The sequence below is a fragment of the Ambystoma mexicanum genome, chromosome 6p, assembly GCF_040938575.1.
Source record: "Ambystoma mexicanum isolate Mex_15411 chromosome 6p, UKY_AmexF1_1, whole genome shotgun sequence".
Classification (NCBI taxonomy): domain Eukaryota; kingdom Metazoa; phylum Chordata; class Amphibia; order Caudata; family Ambystomatidae; genus Ambystoma; species Ambystoma mexicanum.
In genome coordinates this window covers 99339684-99359782 of record NC_090935.1, presented here as the reverse complement: position 1 = coordinate 99359782, position 20099 = coordinate 99339684, and the positions used below count along the sequence as shown (strand labels likewise).

The 20099-nt window shown below is 43.6% G+C and overlaps 1 protein-coding gene across 2 annotated transcripts in view; it reads left to right on the top strand.

The window, feature by feature from the left end:
• Nucleotides 1-20099, top strand: part of LOC138511235 (myosin-IIIb-like) — a 686303-nt gene that overhangs the window by 538798 nt on the left and 127406 nt on the right. For both annotated transcript variants that reach the window (XM_069626778.1, XM_069626777.1), the window contains exons 15-19: nucleotides 1474-1585; nucleotides 2500-2546; nucleotides 13724-13789; nucleotides 13929-14048; nucleotides 14666-14751. In XM_069626778.1, coding sequence (XP_069482879.1) covers nucleotides 1474-1585; nucleotides 2500-2546; nucleotides 13724-13789; nucleotides 13929-14048; nucleotides 14666-14751 — 431 coding nt within the window. The remainder of the gene's footprint in view (nucleotides 1-1473; nucleotides 1586-2499; nucleotides 2547-13723; nucleotides 13790-13928; nucleotides 14049-14665; nucleotides 14752-20099) is intronic.

Here is a 20099-nt window from a genome sequence, read left to right as displayed (position 1 = left end):
CCAGAAGAACCTGGAAGTACAACCCATGCTCCTCTTGTTGCAAAGTGTTTGAGCCTAGACTGTCACTATCCATTTTATTGCATCTGCAAGAATCGACAGAAGCCAACTCCCTGAGTGGGCGCACAAACAACAAATCCCCACCAAATTCTGCCAGGTCCATATAATGCACCACTCAGGTGGACACTGCCTGCAGGCATGGCTACCCGCAGACGTCAGAACACAGAAAGGGCTATGACAAATTCGGTCTCGCTCGTCAAATAATTTTCTGCCTACTTACACCAAACACCCCTGACTTCAGAATGCAGCGAACACACCTATGACAAATTCAGACATGCTGTACACCTAGTGAGTCTCTAGCACTCACGCCATCTCTGGACTCCTCTCAGCACCCATCCACATGCCTGACCACATGGGTTGTTTTCTACCGGAGCCCGGGCAGCCCTACTAAGCCTTATTTGACCAAATGCACACAGGCATCATAATCTTACTCCATGACCTCCAACACTCAGGACTTCAGTCCACTGAGGGTGGTCCACTGAGGGTGTTTCTACTACCAATGCATTGAGACTATAATAATGGTAAAAGGCGCTATAGAAATGACAAGTATAATATGAAGTGAAAGGTAAATAAACAGTGCGTACAACATCACAGGTATTTGTTCAGCCACTCAATACAACCCCCTTAAAAAGGTGGCAATTGACTCCTCTCAGTTGATAGTTATGTGGCTATGTTTTTGCACTGCACCACCTCACCACCAAATTAGTTTTAAAGTTCCCCATCCTTGTCTGAGGCATATTGTGTCCCCACACAGAAGAACGGCATAAATAAGGGTAAAGTAGGAGAGGGGGCAAGTGAGGAAGGAGGGTGCACACACTGGGGGGGGGGGGGTGTCATGCGCGAGGGGGGAGTAGTTTGTTATTAGTGTGGATGTGTGTTAGCCCACCGCATTTGGACTATCCTCCTAGGGAGATGCAACACAGAACAGCGAGTGCTGGGTTAGTATTTGAATTGGGATTCCAAGGCACTTTTAGAAGAACTATAGGTCAGAGTTGGAATTAATAATATAATTGTATTATCATGGTCCGATATGTAGATTATATTAATGCCTGTTTTGGCGTCAATGTGTTATAGAACTAACAATCGGTTGTTGAAACAGCGGTCCCATGGCACTTCTGTCTGGTGACAGTCAAGACACAGAACCTATCTTTTTAGATGGCCTCTGAATATTAGAGCTGCATTGGCACTCTGTAGGACTGGAAAGCCAATGCTGAAATCACCTGAGTGTATTTCTTTTCGATTAACTCATGGCCCTTCATGGTATGTCCCATTTAGTGTCCTTTGTGTAGTTTTTCAGTAGGCATTCTGTCTGGAAACTAAACTGCTCTGATTTCGTCTTTCTCATGCATTTGCTGGTGACAGGCCTGCAGAAGGTCGTTGCTGAAATGACTTGGTCATGTCCTACTGTTTGTCCAGGTGCAGTACACAGCCAGTGGATTCCTGGAGAAAAACCGGGACACCCTCCCGGGCAACATCCGTGGGCTCTTCATCAACAGTGTTACACCGTTACTGAGCGTGCTCTTTACAGGTAACCTATGACAGCACTCCCTGAAGGGTGGCTCTCTAATTCACGGCCTCCACAATCTCATTGCATCTGCCTTGACCGTGACATCGCTCTATGTAAGCCATATTATAAGGTTAAACCCCACATAAACTCCACTCCCATTCAGTGCCAATACCTCCCAGCAGCTCTCCTCCTCAAACCAATATGATCCAACCTTTAGTAATCCCCTTAAATCTCCTAGTAGGCCACGAGAACGTCCAGGCAGCCATGGCCAGACCATTGATCTGAGAGGAGCTACCACCGGTGAAAGACCACCTGTATTGAGCAGCGTATGCTTGTACCTTAGAGTTTGAATTAAGGCTATTTACTCTCCTCCCCTCCGGGTCCAACACAACCCCACACCCATACCTTAGCTGCATGACACCAATGACGGCGCATAGCGAGGCCAGAAGAGCTCCCACGTTGCCCCTTTCTGTTTGCCGTGGCAAACGTCCTGTGTCTACTTGATCCTAGTTTTTCCAGGCCGGGGATCCGGGGAAACGAGACATGCAGCGCCAACGCTCTATTGGTGTTACCCATCCAATGTTTGAGCCTCATGTTTCTATAAAGCCCTGGTTCTGCTTCCTGTGTTCCACTTCACCCATTTGCTGCTGCTCTTTCACCCCGTTGCTGCCCCAGCCCACATGCAACACTTCACACAGCGTGTGCTCAGGCCAGTCGTTGAGCTGCTGTCCACCGCCCATACAATCCCTGTCCTCTTGCCATTGTAGCTTTGTTTATTTCAGTAAATGTAATGACCTCCTCATTGACTCAAACAAGGGTAGTGGGACATGCAGGTGAGAGGTGGGGTGGGGTGGGGGGGGGCTGATCACCAGCTGCAGGATTCCTGAAGGATGTCCTTGTCTCAGTGCTTATTGTTCTCTTCTGCTTTTCCATAGCTACCATCTCCAGAACTGGGACCCTGATGCCACACCATCATGCTAAGGTAAATCTGATGCCAATGTCATGCCTATGTCGCAGTGCACCAACATACATGATTTGGAAATAGTATTGACCGGAGATGCTGTATCGATTACATCTCTACCTGTGGTGATTGTGGAATCCCAGACCTGAAGGCTTTCAAGCCCCCTCATATTCCATGTTGACCTAAAAGCAACAGAAGAGTGGCATCAGGGAGTTAATGGAGTACTGCAACAGCCTCTTCCGAAATCCTGCTTCTGCTCTCCGCCCTCTGCAACTCATCCAGAACAGGACTGCAAGGCTTGTCCTTGGCCTCAAGCCCAGGGACCTTATCTCTCCAGGACTGAAATCTCTGCACTAGCTCCCAGTGGCTGTGAGGATAAAGTTCAAAACCCTCTGCTTTGTCTACAAGGTCTTCTGGGGCCTCTATACCTTCAACTTTCTTCCTAAATATATTCCTTCTCGAGCTCTTTGCGCATCCTTCTCCAACTCCCTCAGGATCAGTTGCTTCTCCAAGCAATGAGTTGGTGGTAGATCTTTCTGCGGGTGGGGCCTCCCTCTGGAACAGCCTCCCTGAAACTTGAGAAGAACCATCTCCGGTTCCGGAAGCACCTCAAGACCTTCCTATTTGCTTCTGCTTTCTCTCCTCCTCCTCTCCTCTCATGAACTGCTGACCGAAACTGTACTGATCACTTGGCTACCGTCTGATCTCGGGCCCAGGTCCCCTCGACTGGCAGCTGCACACATGCACTGCCTCCCAGGCAACCCCTGCACATGGGGGCTGTTTCTGTGTCCCTACAGTCCCCACCAGCTCCTGACACTTGACGTCTGCACTCACCCTGCACTTGCCACAAACTGGCTGCACTTTTTACCTATTGTCTTCATTTATTCTATTATTCTTTTGCTGTTGATCCACGTACTGCACTGCCCCCTCCCCCTTGACCCTGGCACTTTTTCTTTTCCCCTCTCCTGCACTTGCACGATCTCAATTTCACTTGGCCTAGTAAAATCGTTGTCTCTGTCTTCCCTTAGTTCCCCCTCGCTTGCCTCGTCGCGGCTTGAAACACTTGTTTATAGGCGCATTATAAATGCCATATATCACAAACCTGTCTCTGTACGAGGGTCATCCATTGATTTTCAGGGTGAAGCTTTCATAGATTCCTTGTGCTGTATAAGTCCGTCCCTCTAGTGTGGGATCCAGAACTGCCTGCAGTGCCTTCCAAAAGATGAGCCAATTATGGAAGTCAACAAATGGATGTCCCTGTAAGCAAACTATTGGCATTGGCCGGAAACCCAGAATGTCCCATCCTTTGGCACGGTCTTCTCCTTGTCTTACCTTCCACCGTGTTTGAGTTGCAGTGTAAGGCAGGAACTCGGTGCTAATGGGTGCCATGCTCATCCCCACTGACACCGCCAGGATGCAGTACCACACCCCCATGACAAGCTCTATTTTTATCAGGGTACAGAGAATTTAAAGAGCTACACAAGAATGCACACCTTCTACAAAACGCTTCTGCATATGTTTGCAAATCAACCTAACAGTTAACCTCCAACACAACTGAAGCGGCCCAACACTATCCTTAAAGCACTCCAGAACATCAGGCTGCAGATGGTTGTCTTTAATGTATTGAGGAAACACACGGTTCACCTGTAGCCAAGAATAAGCCCCTTCTCCACTGTGAACAGGACCCAGAAACATAAGCCTCGAAGGCTACCCTCCTAGGCCAGATCGAATAACAGAAAAAGTCACATCCCATTACTTAGGACTCCGACAGTGTGGGTGTGTCCTATAAAGCAGGGTGTATGGAAAGGGGTGCATATTAACATTTAGGATTACCACCCATTCCTGCTTGAGCATTCCTTGGCATAGAGGCTCACCTGGAGATAGTCCTCCCCAAAGAGGAGCAAGACCAGACAGTCTTGAGCGATATAGGTAACAGATTGCAATTGCACACATCATCTGAGGGTAGTGACCGCTGTGTTAAGACAGTATATGATACAGGTCTTAAAATACTATAATTGAACATGCGGGCCCTATTAAAGCACACGCTAGATGTTGCAACATATATAACCAATCAGGATGTTGACATCTGTGCACTGACTGAGACCTGCTGCAGCCGGACCTACCCCAGCGTTGGCTATTTCACGTGGCTATGGTATTTTTTGTCAGGATAGACATGAGGGTAGAGGTGTGAGGCGGGGGTTGCCTTTATAATGAAATCCAAACTTGAAGTACCAGCTATTGAAGGGAATTCAATTATACAGATACAAATTAGGACAGATACTGAAACGACGTTTAACATGTTTCTGGTCTATAGACCTCCCGTTTCTGTGCCTGAATTTCCAATGCATCTCTGTAATATCCTTCTACCTTGTCTCAAACCGAATACTAAGAAAACTGTCCTAGGAGATTTTAATTTCTGGTTAGACAACAGCTTTGATCCTATAGCCAATATTTAAGAGGACTCTATACAATTTGGGTTTTCAGCAACTGATAGTCCCCCACGCACACAATGGGAAGTACCGTAGAGTGGGCAGCTCTGCATTACGTCGAAATAACAGACTTGGGGGTCCTGGCTTGTACACTTCACAGTAGCCTGTGAAAAGGCTATCAAGACCAAAGCTATAAAAAAGATTAGTACAATCTCTAGGACTCTGAAATGATGGACTCCACACACTCTGGAGCCTTGGCTACTTCCTATGATTCATAAAATCAATGAACTTAAGTCAGTGATGATATTGTTAATGTCTATGCACAGGCAATTCAGGAAGCCACTGACACTTGGCACCCCTCGGGACCAAATATGTTGCTGTGAGTGAAAAGGCAAGGGCTTGGCTTTCCCCGGATCTTCAAAAACCTCAGAGCAAAGGAAACTAAGTGCTTCTGTGCCTGGAGATCCTCGCAGGACACCTACAAGAAGGAGCTCTACAAGGTGGCGGCTAACGAGTTTAAATTAGCAGTTATAGCAGCAAAAAAAAGGTATGTTTGATGATAGGATTGTGAATGCACATTCTGAATCTAAAGAACCTTTTAAGATATTGAGAGAACTGGAAGATGCTTGTGAGGACGAAGATGAGATCCCTATTAAAGACGCTGCTTGGTGTACATTGATTCAGGAAGCTATGCTAGGGAAGCTCAATCGGATAAAGAGAATATTGCAGTCCATAGGGAGATCACTGGACCGGTAGGTAGTGGACTAGATGGGTCCGAACAAACTATGCAAGACCACCAGTTTAATGTTAAACATGTGACAAAATCCAAACTGGCAGTGATGATTGCTGATCTTAAACTGACCATTTGTAAAGGGGATGCATGTCCTGCAATGGTAATTAAGGGTGGTGCGCCCATTCTCATAAGCACTCGCTGTAAATATTTCAATGCCTCGCTTACAGAAAATCATGTGCCAGCAGTTCTCAAGAATGCTTGCATCACCCCTCTAGTAAAAAAGCCAGGTTTATATACCACCACACCAACAAACTATTGGCCTATTACGAATATGCTGTTCCTTTTAAAATGTTTAGATCGGGTGGCATACATTCAGACTTCAGCATATCTGAATGAGCATGTGATTTTTAAACAAATGGCCATCAGGTTTTAGGCAAAGGCACGGTACCGAAACAGCATTACTAGTTTTGAAATCCAGATTACTCCAGACTACGGATAAGGGGCAAACGGTTGGTCCTATCTGCAGCATTTGAGCTGGTTGACCACACGTTGCTGGTCACCAGATTAAAAGGCGTTGCTTATTTCTCCGAGAAGGCCACACTCTGGATTGGTTCATTCTTGAGCAACCGATGGTGTAGAGTATGCAGCAAGGAGACAGAGGCCCAACCAGCACGCCTTGATTACGGCATGCCTCAGGGGTCATGTTTGTCCCCTAACTATTTAATATTTTTACGGCCCCCTTTTTTAATCTTTTAAAAGAGAATAATACTGGCTTCTCTAATCTGATGATACGCAATGTGTCGTTCCTCAGTCTGGGAATCAAGCTGATAATGAAAAAACTAAACGTATTCAAACATGGATGATGGGTAATGGTCTGGCGCGCAACAAAGAAAAAACAGAGCTGATTGTGATCAGCACTGAGAATAAAATACGGAGATCGAGCACAGATTATGAGCAATGGTCCATGGCTGGCTGTAGAATCGAGACACAGAAGAAACTCAAAATGCTCAGTGTCCATCTGGACCAAAATCTTAACATGTGGGCCCAAGTCAATAGTTTAGTCTCTTCTATGGCTTATATTAAATTGTTGGCGTATCTACGTCCCTACATCTCAAGTGAAAATTATGAGACGGTGGACAGGGCCATAGCGGGTCCTACAATGGATTATTGGAGTAGCCTACTGGTGGGCTTAGCCAAATCAGATTGCACAAGACTGCAAATCATTAAAAAAAAGTGTGGTTAGGGTTAGCACTGGCCTTAAAAGGCGAGGTCATGTCTTCGATGCTAGACATAGTTTGCATTGGTTGCTTATTAGTGATTACCCATATGTGTTTGATTAACCCTTGAGTGAAGTAGTGCTTCCTGAATCATGTGTCGGACACTTGGGACCAATAATGTCAACCAGCTGGAAATACCAGCCTTGACCCAGGTCATGAAAGGTGTTTTGTTTTCGGCTGCACCAAAGGCATGGATTGCGCTGCCCCCTGACTAAAGAGCCCTTACGTTGACTGCAATGTTTAGAAAAGAACTGTAGACCCTATTGTTAAGATAATGCTTTTAGTTATATTATTTGAGGACTGTGATATTTCCGGTATGTATTGTACTGGTTTTGATTATTGTGTTGTGTTGTCATCTGTACTATTATGTTTTGCCCCTGTTACTTTTGTCTCCACCCTTAAGCCTCTGGGTCATTGGTGCGCATTACAAATCGATTAAAGTAAAGTCTTGCCATCTTACCTACCTTATTTAGTGACCATTTTAGCTTCCAGGGAAGAGTTAAGCAACAGAACTAAATTGATAGCCATTGTTAGAATTTATAATAATTCTGATGTATTACCTAGTACTACTATCAGCGGGTATCCAGGTTTAGGGCGCTAACGTCACTTATTACTGCCATTGCTACCTACAACATGGTATACAATTTATCGACTTTGGGTATTCTGGAGGTAAAAGCGTTGTCAACCGGACAAGGGACTGGAGCATGATGCGCGGTAATGACCTGTTCCGACGATAAACATGTTGGGCTTGATTTATGCTCCCCGCTAAATGAGAACACAGTTCAGGTGAACCTGGCCATAAGTTACTGCATGTGCAGTGGATTTCCCACCTTGTGTGAAACCACTGACAAAGAGTCTTTTGTTGTAATGGAGACTCCTGTATACAATTTTTGTCTGTATTGAGGGAAAAACAGAACTTTTTTTTTTTTAAAGTGATGAGTTTGGCATGCCGGTGTAGGAAGTTAATAGGATTATGGCTTTGAGACTGGGTACCTGCACCGAAGAAATATATTTTCAGAATGTACTTCTCCTGGTGATATTTCCGTGGCTAGTTATTTCAGAATATTCCTTTCTCGTGTTCATTTAGTGGCGGATGATTAGAGTGCTGATCGGGGTCTATGGTGACGCAGGTGAGGTTGCTGCAATGCGGTATTCATGCTGCTGAACGGTGTGGTTGGCAATGAGTGTTGATGGTGGCGATGGGCTGTTGGAGAGAGGTGGTGAAATGCTTATTTGAGGGGACTTACCTGATGTTGTAGAAGCACAGGTTCTGGTCCTGGGTCCCTCCAATCCTCATAGGTCCCTGTTCTTAATCTGCCCTTCCCTTTGGTTGCCGGCCCAGAGATGCTCTTTGATTGATAGTTAAAAATGGAAAGGAAGGAGCATGGCTAAGCAGGGGCCTAGGTCTCTTGACTTGTATCCACTTGCCCCTGCTCACCAACTGCAAATGAAAAAAGGCTGGAGAGCTGCTTATGTAGGAAAAAGGTACAGCAAACCAAACAAGAAGGCAGCAAAAGATTAGCAGTGATGAAAAGTTGCCCAGATAGCAGTGGTTTTGAGAGATGGTATGTGTAGTCTGGTGTCAGTTATGACGATGTTTGTGCTGGTGGCTCATTATGAACTTGAAGAGAATTGTTGATGGTCGACGGACTGTGGTACCGGTGGGTTGGACAGAGAGTTGTTGCAATGCTTGATTGGTTTGAAGTGGGCCCTGCCGTCATCGTTGACTTTGAATATGGCAGTAGTTGGCATTGGCAGTGTTGATCAGTCGTTTATATGTAGTATGGAGCTCCTTGAGCAGGTTGAGGTCACATCCACTGCTGGACTATTGCCAAGTCTCCTCTTGTTTTCTGAGGGTTCTTTTGTTGAAGGTGAGTTCTTGAGTGTACCAGGGTGCGGAAGGGTGATCTTTCCCTGGGGCATAGGGTTTAATGTTGGTTGTGGAGTTCTTGGAGGAGCGAGTCACTGTCCCGGTTCATCAAAGGTATATCAGCCAATCTGAGGTGGGGTTTAGCGAGGTTGTGCATCAGATCCTCCAATCGGAAGTTCCTGAATGATTGTAAGTCTTGTTCGCTGGGTTTTCGAAGGGTGTGCTTGACTGGGGGTGGTGTGGCAAATGTCAATTGCCAAATGTTTCGACTAGTTGGCAGGATTGAAAAAGCATGACTGAGGGTGGGCAGGGAGTGGATGATGAGGTTGAGAACATTACCTTTCCTGTGAGTTGGGTTTTTTGTGTGCTGTGTGAGGTTCAGAGTATTAAGAAGGCAGTGAAAATGTTCCTTTATTTTCCTCTGTTGCTGGGTTCCCAGGGATGTTCGAGTCACAGAGGAAGACGATGATGATATGTGTGACATACGCAGTGGGCACCGAATCTGTGAAGTCTCAATGAACGAGCTGTTGGACTTGGGTGGTGTGATGAAAGGCAGATACTTCCTGATCCTTTTTTTTATTGCGTCTCAGTCAAAAGATTTGAATTTTCACAAACACTCAGACAACACAATTCATTTAAACACGTATAAAAACTGTATCTGTTGTCATAAAAGAACAAACCTCAATAGCACTCCAAATTAAAACATAGGTCAGTACGTAATGCCTCATTATCAATCTCATTATTCAACTCAGTTACAATAGAATCAAAGCCATAAAGTGATTCAAAATTGTCGAAATAGATGGTTGATCGTTGATTATCGCATGGTTACATTAGACACATTTCAATAACTTGGTCATGAATGAATTCCAACCAGATAAAAAAATGTCAGCAATCTCACCACTTCCATTGTCAATAAATTGTCATTGCCTGAGGCTAGCCTTTCCCAGAAACATTCTGTTTCTAACCACCAATCATTGATTATGAAGTGAGGCAACCTAGACAGCATTGATGCTTCCTGATCCTAACCCTGGGTTGGTATTATCTGGGTGGATCACCTGGAAGGAGAAGGCCCCCAAGGGAATAGGAGGGTTTCGCTAGGAGAGAGGTGGTACTCCTCCTCTTTGAAGGATGAGATTTCCATGATGCCATTAGGGTGAGCTATGCATGATGCCATAATACTTAATGCCTTGTTGTCAGTCAGACACCATTTTCTAAAGGTACCCAAAATGTTGTTAATGAAAGCCATTATGGTCAGGATAAAAATCAGTACATCAATAACCTCCCTTCTTAGAAATATAATCTTTCATTTGGTTTAAATTGTGAAAACAAGAAACAGCCCTTTGTATCTTTAAGACCCCCATATAGAGGTTTGTTTTACAAACCGAGTGAGTCAAACTTAAAGTGAAATATGTGATGAAAAGAAAAATATGAAGGTTGGGGACTTCAAGTCCTTTAATGCCATAGGTATTGGGACAAGGACGAGGTGGAGGAGCTCGGAGGCACAGAACTGCAATATGCAGTCTGGTGTTCCAAAATGTCCACACCTGAGCAGGCATTTTGACTATTTAAATCCCTCTCAGGTGGAGATGAGGAGTGGCAGTAGTAGAAGTTGCTACAAGCGGATGTGTATTCAGCAGGGGCAGAGAACCAAGGATGCCAGGACCACTGCTGTGTTTGTGGCAGGTGATGGCGCTGAGACGGTCATGAGAAGGAGAAGCCCAAGTTGCAGAAGTCACGCAGCGGGAAGCTCCCTGTTCCAGGTTACCCCGTGGGAGCGAGGCGCTCTCCGCACTTTGCGTGCCTCCGGTGGCTGGCTAGCACTGGGACGCAAGAGGAGTAACAAGGACTCATGCTCGGGAAGGCGCGAGTCACAGGACCAAAACAGGAGCTCTCAGAAGCTCCTAAACCAAAGAGAACAGCAGAAGAGGCAGCTAGATACGCTGTTGTGCAGGGAAAACCCAGTGGGTTATCCTTTGACAAATATCTCTGTGGCTCTCTGTTGTAAACCGTTAACCACTTGCCAATCTTTTTTAATAACAAACTAATGAAAAGAAGGGTTTTTGGCCTAACGATTCCGTGAAAAGGAAATGAAAGGAGAATGTGTTTAACTATTACTACCCAAATAAAAGAACAACAATATTTAAGAAAGGCTGCGATTAACATTGCCCAAGGACAGAGGGGGTAGTATTAAACCCACAGTATAACCACCATTGGCAAAACAAAGCAGAGGAAATATCAAACCAGAACTATAACCAGCATTGCCAAAGTAAAGAGGGGGCAGACTATAAGACAGATAACAAACAGCATTGCCTAAGTCAAAGAAGGGTAATTGGAAAAAAAAGGCAAAACCGCTTTCTTGGAGAGAGAAATTTGAATAAAAGACATTATCATTAGTTAATAGGTGTGATAATGAAAACGCAAAGGTGGCAGCGAAGTGGCCCTCCTTGTGAAGAGTGGAAAGGGGAGAGGAATATAACCTGAAGTATGTGTGGAAAATTAAACCGTGGAATAAACCGCATCAATGGGTGTTGAATCCTTATGGAAGAAGTTTTTAATCTTATTGTTGTTGAAAGTCAAAAGACTTTACTGACTTTTTGAAGTAACCCACAACACAGTGGATTTGTAGTAGTATTAGGAGGTTCATCCCGGCAGGAGAGGACACCAGGAAAGGGATATTTAGTGGTTGTCCTGGTAGGTTAGTGAACCAGGAAGAAGACCTTGAAGTACTACATTGTGATAATAGGTTGTGGTGGAAAGAAAGTGTGAACCCCACTACTATGTTTGATGAACTGTGGTAAAACCACCCTGACGAAAACATTGTTGTGTATAAAGAAGCAAGTGTGTAGTAGTCGCCTTTCTCAAGAAAAGAGAAATCCTATTGATATTGTAAGAGTGATGAACTTTGTTGAATTCTAAGACAATCACAACGGCAAGTGAAACCCTCCCAAAGTGAAGGAACTTTGTGTTTGAAGCTGAACTTGGCTATTGGGAGAAACCTTTGTGCATGTTACCTTTCTGAAGTGGAATTTGATTATTGGAGTGAACTTTAGTCATTGGAACTTTCATTTGGAAGTTCCATCTTAAATCCTGAGGATGGCAATCTGACCCTGGTTACAAGAATATTTGGTTCTAATAATTGTGTTGAATTTGAACAGCCATAGGAATACCTAAAATGCTTTTGTTCTATCTATAATTGTGAGGGATAGATAGCCTTTTGTATTAGTATTTTCCTTGAGTCATAGTTTCGTATTCAGGGAAACCCACGCTAGGTTAGGGAAAGCAAGGTGTTTATCACAACCTTTTAAGTTAATAAAATGGCTTCTTGTGAATGACCTTTATCAGGTGGTGTGCCTCGCATTTCTGACCCTTCACAGTGGTCTGTAGATAAGGTTGAAAGTGATTGTGTCCATTTGGGAGAACAGGAAGCGGCAGGAAAGGGGCTCTGATGGAGGCGATGCCTGTGAATGACGGCGAGGCCTCCCCCCATCGTGACAATCTAAATGTAGAATTCTGTAGCTGCTGGTGATGGCGTCTAGCATGTGTGTGGAGATGGATATCTTCAGTTCTCAGTAATCAAGATGACCTCCAAGTCTTGTGTTTTGATAAGGTTGGTGATGTGTCCTGCGTGGTTGATTGCTGAGTGGATGTTCTGCAGGTTTTATTCTGTTTTGGAAGCATACACATCCAAACTAACCTTTCTCTGAGGCTATATTACATGATTCTATGCACTAGCTTTACAGAGAGGCTTTCAGTGCAGACTAAAATCAATGGTGCTTAGCTGTTGTTCCTTGTAGGTCTCCAGTTCAAGTAATAGAAGAATGTCATTACAGATACTTCCCTGGTCAATGCACACAGCAATCTAGTTTATTGAATAACCAAGACCATTCAGTATCGATAATAGGCTAATGAACCGAACGCAGCTGTACATATTCGTTTATCTGTTTCACTGTCAAATCACAAAGTGTTTATATTTTTAAAGTTGCATGAACACTGTTTTTTATCATAGTTGGGCATCATGTTTGTAGGTTTCCAAACTGTGGCAATTACTAGCATAGCATTGATAATATTGGTCCCCTATTTTGACCTTGTAAAAACCTCACACGCGTGCGCGCACAAACTCTCGCACACTCAGTTTATAGTTGACCTGAATGTGAGAGGTGCAGTTAAGTATAATATAGGTGCGATTCAACAGAGCCAAGCGTGATCTACGGCAGCTCTCGGGTACCCCATATTCCGCCATGGCCACCTTAAGGGTGGAGGGATTGCCATGTTTTTGTCTGATCCATATTTGAGTCTGCACTCAACGAGATGGGTTGTATCGCTGTCTCAAACACCTGGGAGGAAAATCAGACTGGTAATGTGAAAACAGAAAGAAATGTGGCAGAACAATGACCTCTGATCACATCAGGTGTGGACTCCTGGCTGATGCCAGGGTGACCTGGCCGTACTAGCCTCAAGGACACTGAGACATCTCAGCGATGTGTCCAATCCTCTTATGGTGCTTTTTAATGACGAGAGCCGTAGACCTGTGATTTGCTTCGGTTCCACCCTACCTTCACTGACTGGTGATTATGTAGAAGAACACATCCCATTAAAAGGCAGTCCTGCATGGATTCCTTTTAGACCTTCCAGCAGCCAGCCTGGAGTTTTCTTCCAATACATGTTGACTCTGCCCATCATAATGCCAGCTCAGTGCTGATCCACTCTGCCCACAACAACCCCCAAGGCTACCGTAGTCTGTTATTCAGCTGTGCTTCTATGCACTTAAGTGAAGCACCAAACAAGCATCATATGTCTGCACTTCTATAGGAGGTTGTGGAAACTACCTTTAAAATAATGCGTCTGTTTCCTCGTTTGCTGCTCCTCATGGGCTTTTGTGCGTTCCTTAGATTGCACCTGTGGAGGACAACAAATTCAACAGCACGAGGAAGCAGTCCGTGGGCGCACAGTTCCGGGTAAGGTTGCTCTACTCTTGGGATTTGTTGGATGTTTCTATTTGGGATGTGTCCCTAAAATGCTCTCTGGATCAGTGGGAACTTGGAGATAAGATGCTGTATCAAATAGTGACCCCTTTGCACGGTCTTCCTTTGCCAGCACTCCCTGGCAGTTCTGATGGAGAAGATGTATTCTGCCAACCCCCACTTCATCCGGTGTGTGAAACCGAATGGCAACAAGCAGCCGGGCATGCTGGACGTGAAGATGGTCCTTGATCAGGTAAGGTGGATCTTGCTTTCAGCTGCTAGATCCTCTTTGCATTTGTTCCTACAACATATTCTCTCTCACTTTTATCTCTTTACAGCGCTGTCTCTCTCTCTTTCTCATGTCTATCCCTCTAACTGGACTCCTCAAAAGGCCTAACTCTGGCCATCTAAAGTTTAAAGGTCAGGACATCCCTTGTTTCTGAGTGTGGGATAATGAATACATGATTTAAGAGGCCCAAGAGATATTCATTGTTCTATTTCTAACACCTGCCACATTCAGACAACACTCTACTTCCTCAGAATTGTACTATATCCAAACCAACATCAATCCCATGTACACATGCAAGCCTTTGACAATGTAAGAACGCCACATGACCCAATCTCTCCTAGAACGCCCGGTCTATAAGTACCAGGTGTGATCTGATTTTGGAAATTCCATATAAAGAGGTAGTACCGCCCTTCTTCTCAGGTAATTCAGGGTGGGAGGAAACTCTTCAGTATCTTGCATATCTTCTAGAATCTCAGGCTACATGATAAACCCAGTTACTTCTACACATTGTGCTTTGGCAAGATGTATTCTGCTGCCTTTTCTTGAGGACCGCCTCTCATTAATCTGCTTCCCTCCTGCAGCTTCGGTACAATGGGCTGCTGGAGACCATCCGCATTCGGCGAGATGGCTTCTCTTGGAGACCGGACTTCCAGGATTTCGTGAAGAGGTGAGTCTACTTGTACAAAATAGTGTGTTGTTGTACATGTCACTGGAACTACTCTCTCCCTTGTGAAACTGGGGTTTGAGTATTTCAATGGAAGAACTATAGAGGGCTTGGATACATGTAGCTGGGAGGGGTTTCTCATACCTGCCAAAAGAGGACAATATTGTTAAACGTAATTAGTTGAGTTTTTCCAAATTATAACTGTCTTTTAGAACTGAAAATGAAACTGATTTAGGTCACGTACAAGTTACCAAACATCAACTAACATATTTTACGCCTTTGCCTAAGAACGGTCTGTTCTTGCAATGGCCCCCTTCACTGGGAAAACCACACATTTAAAAGAGCCATGTATCCGCTGGGACGAATTAAGGGAATACATCCCTTCGCCCCAAGGTAGGAGTGCCACCTCCCCTGTGAGGCTAGGGAAGTGAGCTCGCTCCACAACCCCCTCCTTAGGAGTGGAGGCAAGTGGGACCTCACCAGGAGAGCTCCCCCCACCCCGGAGGCAAGGACTCCTGTTCCCAAGAGGAACTCCCTAATGCTCTCCAAGTGATGGCATATATGGACTTCTACAATATACCAGAATGTTATCAAACTCATGAGGATAGCGTGAACTCATGTTGGGAGTGGCAAGAAATGGAAGGTATCCCTTTAAATTCAAGTCTCCATTGGATTGTGACGAGGAGGCTGAAAAGGGATGCAAAACCAACAAGCAGGAGCATAGAGATGGTTTTGGATCTAGCTGCCGCCTTCGATTTGGTGGAACACTCTCTCCTATTGCATAGGCTAAAGGAAGTTGCTAACTTAAGTGATGATGCAGTGGCATGGACACGTTCCTTTCTGGAAGATCGAGTGGTCAAGGTCTGCAGTCACGATGCAGAAGCATGCCCTGTCCCTCTGCCATATGGTGTGCCTCAGGGAGCCTGCTTGTCTCCCTCATTGTATAACATTTTTGCAGCCCCCCCTGTGTCAGCTGCTACAAAGTAAGGGTGTTGGTTTCTCCAACTACGTGGATTATGTGCAGTATATCATACCTCTTTCAAGCAGTTATTGCAAGGACACACGCAATATTAATGAGATATTCAGACTGATCCAAGTGTGGATGGTGGGTAATGGGCTCGCTCTGAACAATGAAAAAACCAAGCTCATGATTTTGGGCACAAGTACCAGAATTACCAGAATGGAACCTGAATGAGGAGTTCAGCACTGCTGAATGTAAACACCCCATAAAAAAGGACAAAAAACACTTGGCATCTATCTCAACCAAAATCTTAATATGAGTAAGCACATTAGCAACCTTGTGTCTACCTCCTCTTATTATATAAGACTTCTAACCCACACATGCCCTTATCTCACGGTTAAGAGTAGTAAGACGATCTCTAGAACTATAATAGGCTATAAAATAGACTAATGTAATAGCCTGCTGGTGGGAGTTAATAAAGGTGAACTTGCCAGACCCCAGGTTATACAGAACTGTGCGATATGAGCTATTATCAGATAAAAAGTAGGACCACATTTCAGAAGCGAGGAGGGGTCGCCACTGCTTGCCAGTGGAGGCCAGGATATCATTTCGCCTGCTGACAATAGTCCACAAATGTCTGGAGAGTTCTAGCCTGCAATATGACAGAGGTTCATGAAATAACCTACGGTCAAAAACCTGAGATCAGACAATTGAAACCTGCTAGTTGTGCCAAGAGTCAAGCTGCCCAAAGTTGATAAAGAGTGCGTTTTACACAACAGCCCCCAGACTCTGGAATTCGATCCCGTCTACGCTTGGAGGTGAAGAATCCCTGGCCAAGTTAAACTTAAGGCACACCTTTTTAAGTAGTCATCATGTTCTCGCCATCGTCTCTAGTCTGACAGGTTGGGTAGGTTGGGCTTGATGTTAATGAGTATTAGTCCCTTTTTTCCTCTGTTGTCTGTCTTTAGGTGTCATACTCTGCACCCGTATGCCTCCGGGACGTTTTCTGGTTATGCGCAGTATAAATAAATTAAAGTAAAGTAATGTTTGCAAATGTATTTTAATAAGTAAAATATGTTCATAACAAGAACTTTTTTCAATATACATGCAAGGAATTACATTATATTAACAATTAAATATAAAACAAATGCATAATTATCCAGATAAAAACAGTACATAATCACCATTTGTTTTCTCAAGAAAATATCTCTTTAATAAAATATAGTGCTGCAAAACACCTGCCATTTGTACTAGAAATCATAATGTGTTGTGATGCTATTCCACTCGACAGTATCTTAAAATCCACCAGGAGACGGTTAAAATAAAACGGTCGTTCATTTAAAATTTGACATTCCAGTAACAAATGACATATGGTCTCGATAGTCCCCTCCGTTTGACAAAATGTACACATTCTTGATTCACACTCCAACTTTTCCCTAGCCCCCAAAATGTCTCTAGTTGGAGAAAGGTTTAGCCGTGGGCGAAGAAATTGGGATGCCAAAAAGCAAAAGGAAACTTGATTAGGTAATTCAGTATGACGCCCAATGGCCTTGCATCAAGCAAAATTCCTGAGAACAAAAGGTATTTATGGACTGCCTGGATCGTAGATATCCAATCCAACTCAGAATTACTTTTTTGCTTTTTGTGGGGAGTCGCAAATTAGTTCAAAAGTACTCGGCCATAATTTCATAACGGCGGTTCACCCATTTGTTAAGTGGAGAGTAGTTTTTGTTGGCCATGAGCCGCTTCAGCTCCCACCAGATTGTATCCTCTAGTGCTAGCACAATTTTTGATAAGAGTTTATTTTTTCCATAATACACAAACTGCAATAGAGGATTGACCTAATTCATGTCCATTAAACCCCCATTGGAAGTTTCAAAACTTTACACCAAAAACTGCCTTTGAGTTTAGCCCATTTGACTAACGAGCGCAAAGGTTTTCTGCACCGTAAATTATCACTGGGACAATCTTCTTATTGTAGTACTCTATAACTGGTGTCAACAAGAAATAACCATCTTTTTTTGTTCATCTGGGCAGCTTGGACAGCTAAGGAAGTAATTTTATATTTTTGCTAAACTTGTTTTGGTTAAAACTCTAAAATAGATAAAAGCCCAGATATAAATTGAGACACATCCCAATTCAATATTTCCCAGGAACCATTTAAAGTTATGATAATTTCCTGGTCTAAGTTGGAAAACTTTAGTATTATTTACATTTATAATCAGGTTATTAGTCTTGGTGTGTACCTCCAGACCCATGAGTTAGCGTTGCAGACCTATAGGTTTGTAGTCCAACAAAATCATATTGTCTGCATATAAAAACTAATTAATAGATTTGTCAACCAAGTGGGGAGTAAAGCTGCAGACTCCATTAAAAGCACAGGCAATATCAAAAATAAACTAACTAACAAGAAGTGGAGCTAAGACGCTGCCTTGTTTAAGGCCATGCCTACTTTGAATCAGAGCCGAAAGTAGACCTTGTCTATTCAGTCTCACCCGTATGAACAATGATCATATGTAGCAACTCGATAGGACACCCCCATGCCTGTAGTTTTGACCAAAGCCTGTGCCTATCGATGTCATCAAAGGCCATGGAGAAATCATTATACACAGGTTTAGACTTCTTCATGGCTTCCCTCTTAAGTAAACCAAGCATAAAACCAATAGTATTTGTTCCAGTCCCCTTCAGAAAGCCAGTTTGATAAAGGTTCAACCTCCTGTTTGCCTTAGCCCATGTTAATAGATCTCATAATAATAATGATGAAATTGTTTTTCAAAGTGATGTCCAGCAGGCTATAGGTCTGCCATTTGACGGATTAGCCTGGAAGCCCTTTTTGTGAATAGGCACTATTATCGAATTTGACCAAGATTTGGTGATCTTCTGTTCGCTAAAACTCTGTGGAAAATTTCCAGCAAAGTATTTGCCTAAAACACTATTACCATTCAGGGCCTCAGTGGACAGGCCGTTGGGCCCAAGCACCCTGGAATTCTTTACCACAAAAGATTAAACAACGTATAGTTTTATTATCTAAATAAAGGGCCCAAGGTTCTCCTGTAAGAGCCACATTGTGAGATGAATCGTCGCTCGTATACCCATATATTTGTCAAAAGTGCTCTTTCCACTTGTTCTCTGGAATAGAATTTACTTGGGCATGAGATTGGAATGAAGTTTTTTTTACGGTAGCAATGCTTTCATATATTGTGGGCACTGACATCTTGAAGTGTGTTTTTATGGTGGCAATTCTTGCATATATTGTGGGCTCAGGCTTCATGGAGTGTTTTAAGATGGCAGTGCCTGTGTATATTTTGGGCACTGGCATCATGAATTGTGTTATTTGGTGGAAATGCTTTCACATATTGTGGGCACAGGCATCATAAAGTGTTTTCCCGTAGCAATGCTAGTGAATACTGTGGCATCATGCAGATGCATTAGAAAATGGGCCTCTGTGCTGTTGGTGACCTAGCATCCGTTGGATTTTTTCATGCGTTCCGCTACAGGACATATTGTAAATTGGATGACTTTTTATCCAATTATTAACAAAGTGTACTGTAAAATATACAATTGTAATACATTATGTGCCTTCCACCACTATGTATCCCTTTATTTTAATTTTTTTAGGTTCCCTCGCAAAGCTACACTTGGTCATTTAAAATCAATACTGAGAATGGATGTCCCTCAAGTTAAAACATTTACCTGCTGCCACTTTTAACAGTTTAAAAATGTTGTTGAGCTTTTCATTTAACATGTTGAGCTTTTCATTTAACATGAATGAATACGGCAGGTGCACATTTGCTTTATTTTGTATGATTAGATGAATTTTCGTCCATCAGTTTGACCCTTTGTCCAGATTTTGTACTTGCTGTAAGGAAGGCATGGTATTAACAGTAAGATAGACACAAGTGATCATAGTTCAAGGGTGTTCATTGAACTTCATTTGGGTTTGAAAAATGGCCATCTACTCCTATATCTAAAGATGGGAGCGAGCTACGACCATCAAATAATAAAACAGTCCTAGTCGAGCCTGTCAAAATAAAAAGGGCCTATACTAATAAACCTATTGCCAATCCTTACTTCTAAATACAAATAATATGGGAAACAAAGGTATGCAAAAGAAATGTGTTCAATAAATGATATGTAGGGCTATTCGAGCCATTGGCTTCCCTTCCCCACGTTTTCAGCACAGGACAAGGCGGCACACTCGGGCCTGGCACACGCTCTGGCTTCTCTAGCATGAGGATGCAGTTCAAAACCTCAACATCAGGGCCTTCTGTGCCAAAGTCTCTTTGCCATTCAAAGTCTCTTATTTCAGAGGGCCTGATGCAACACAACAAACATTAAAGTTCCTTTCTTCTTAGGATTTCACATATACAACTTCTGGGGTCATTTCCTG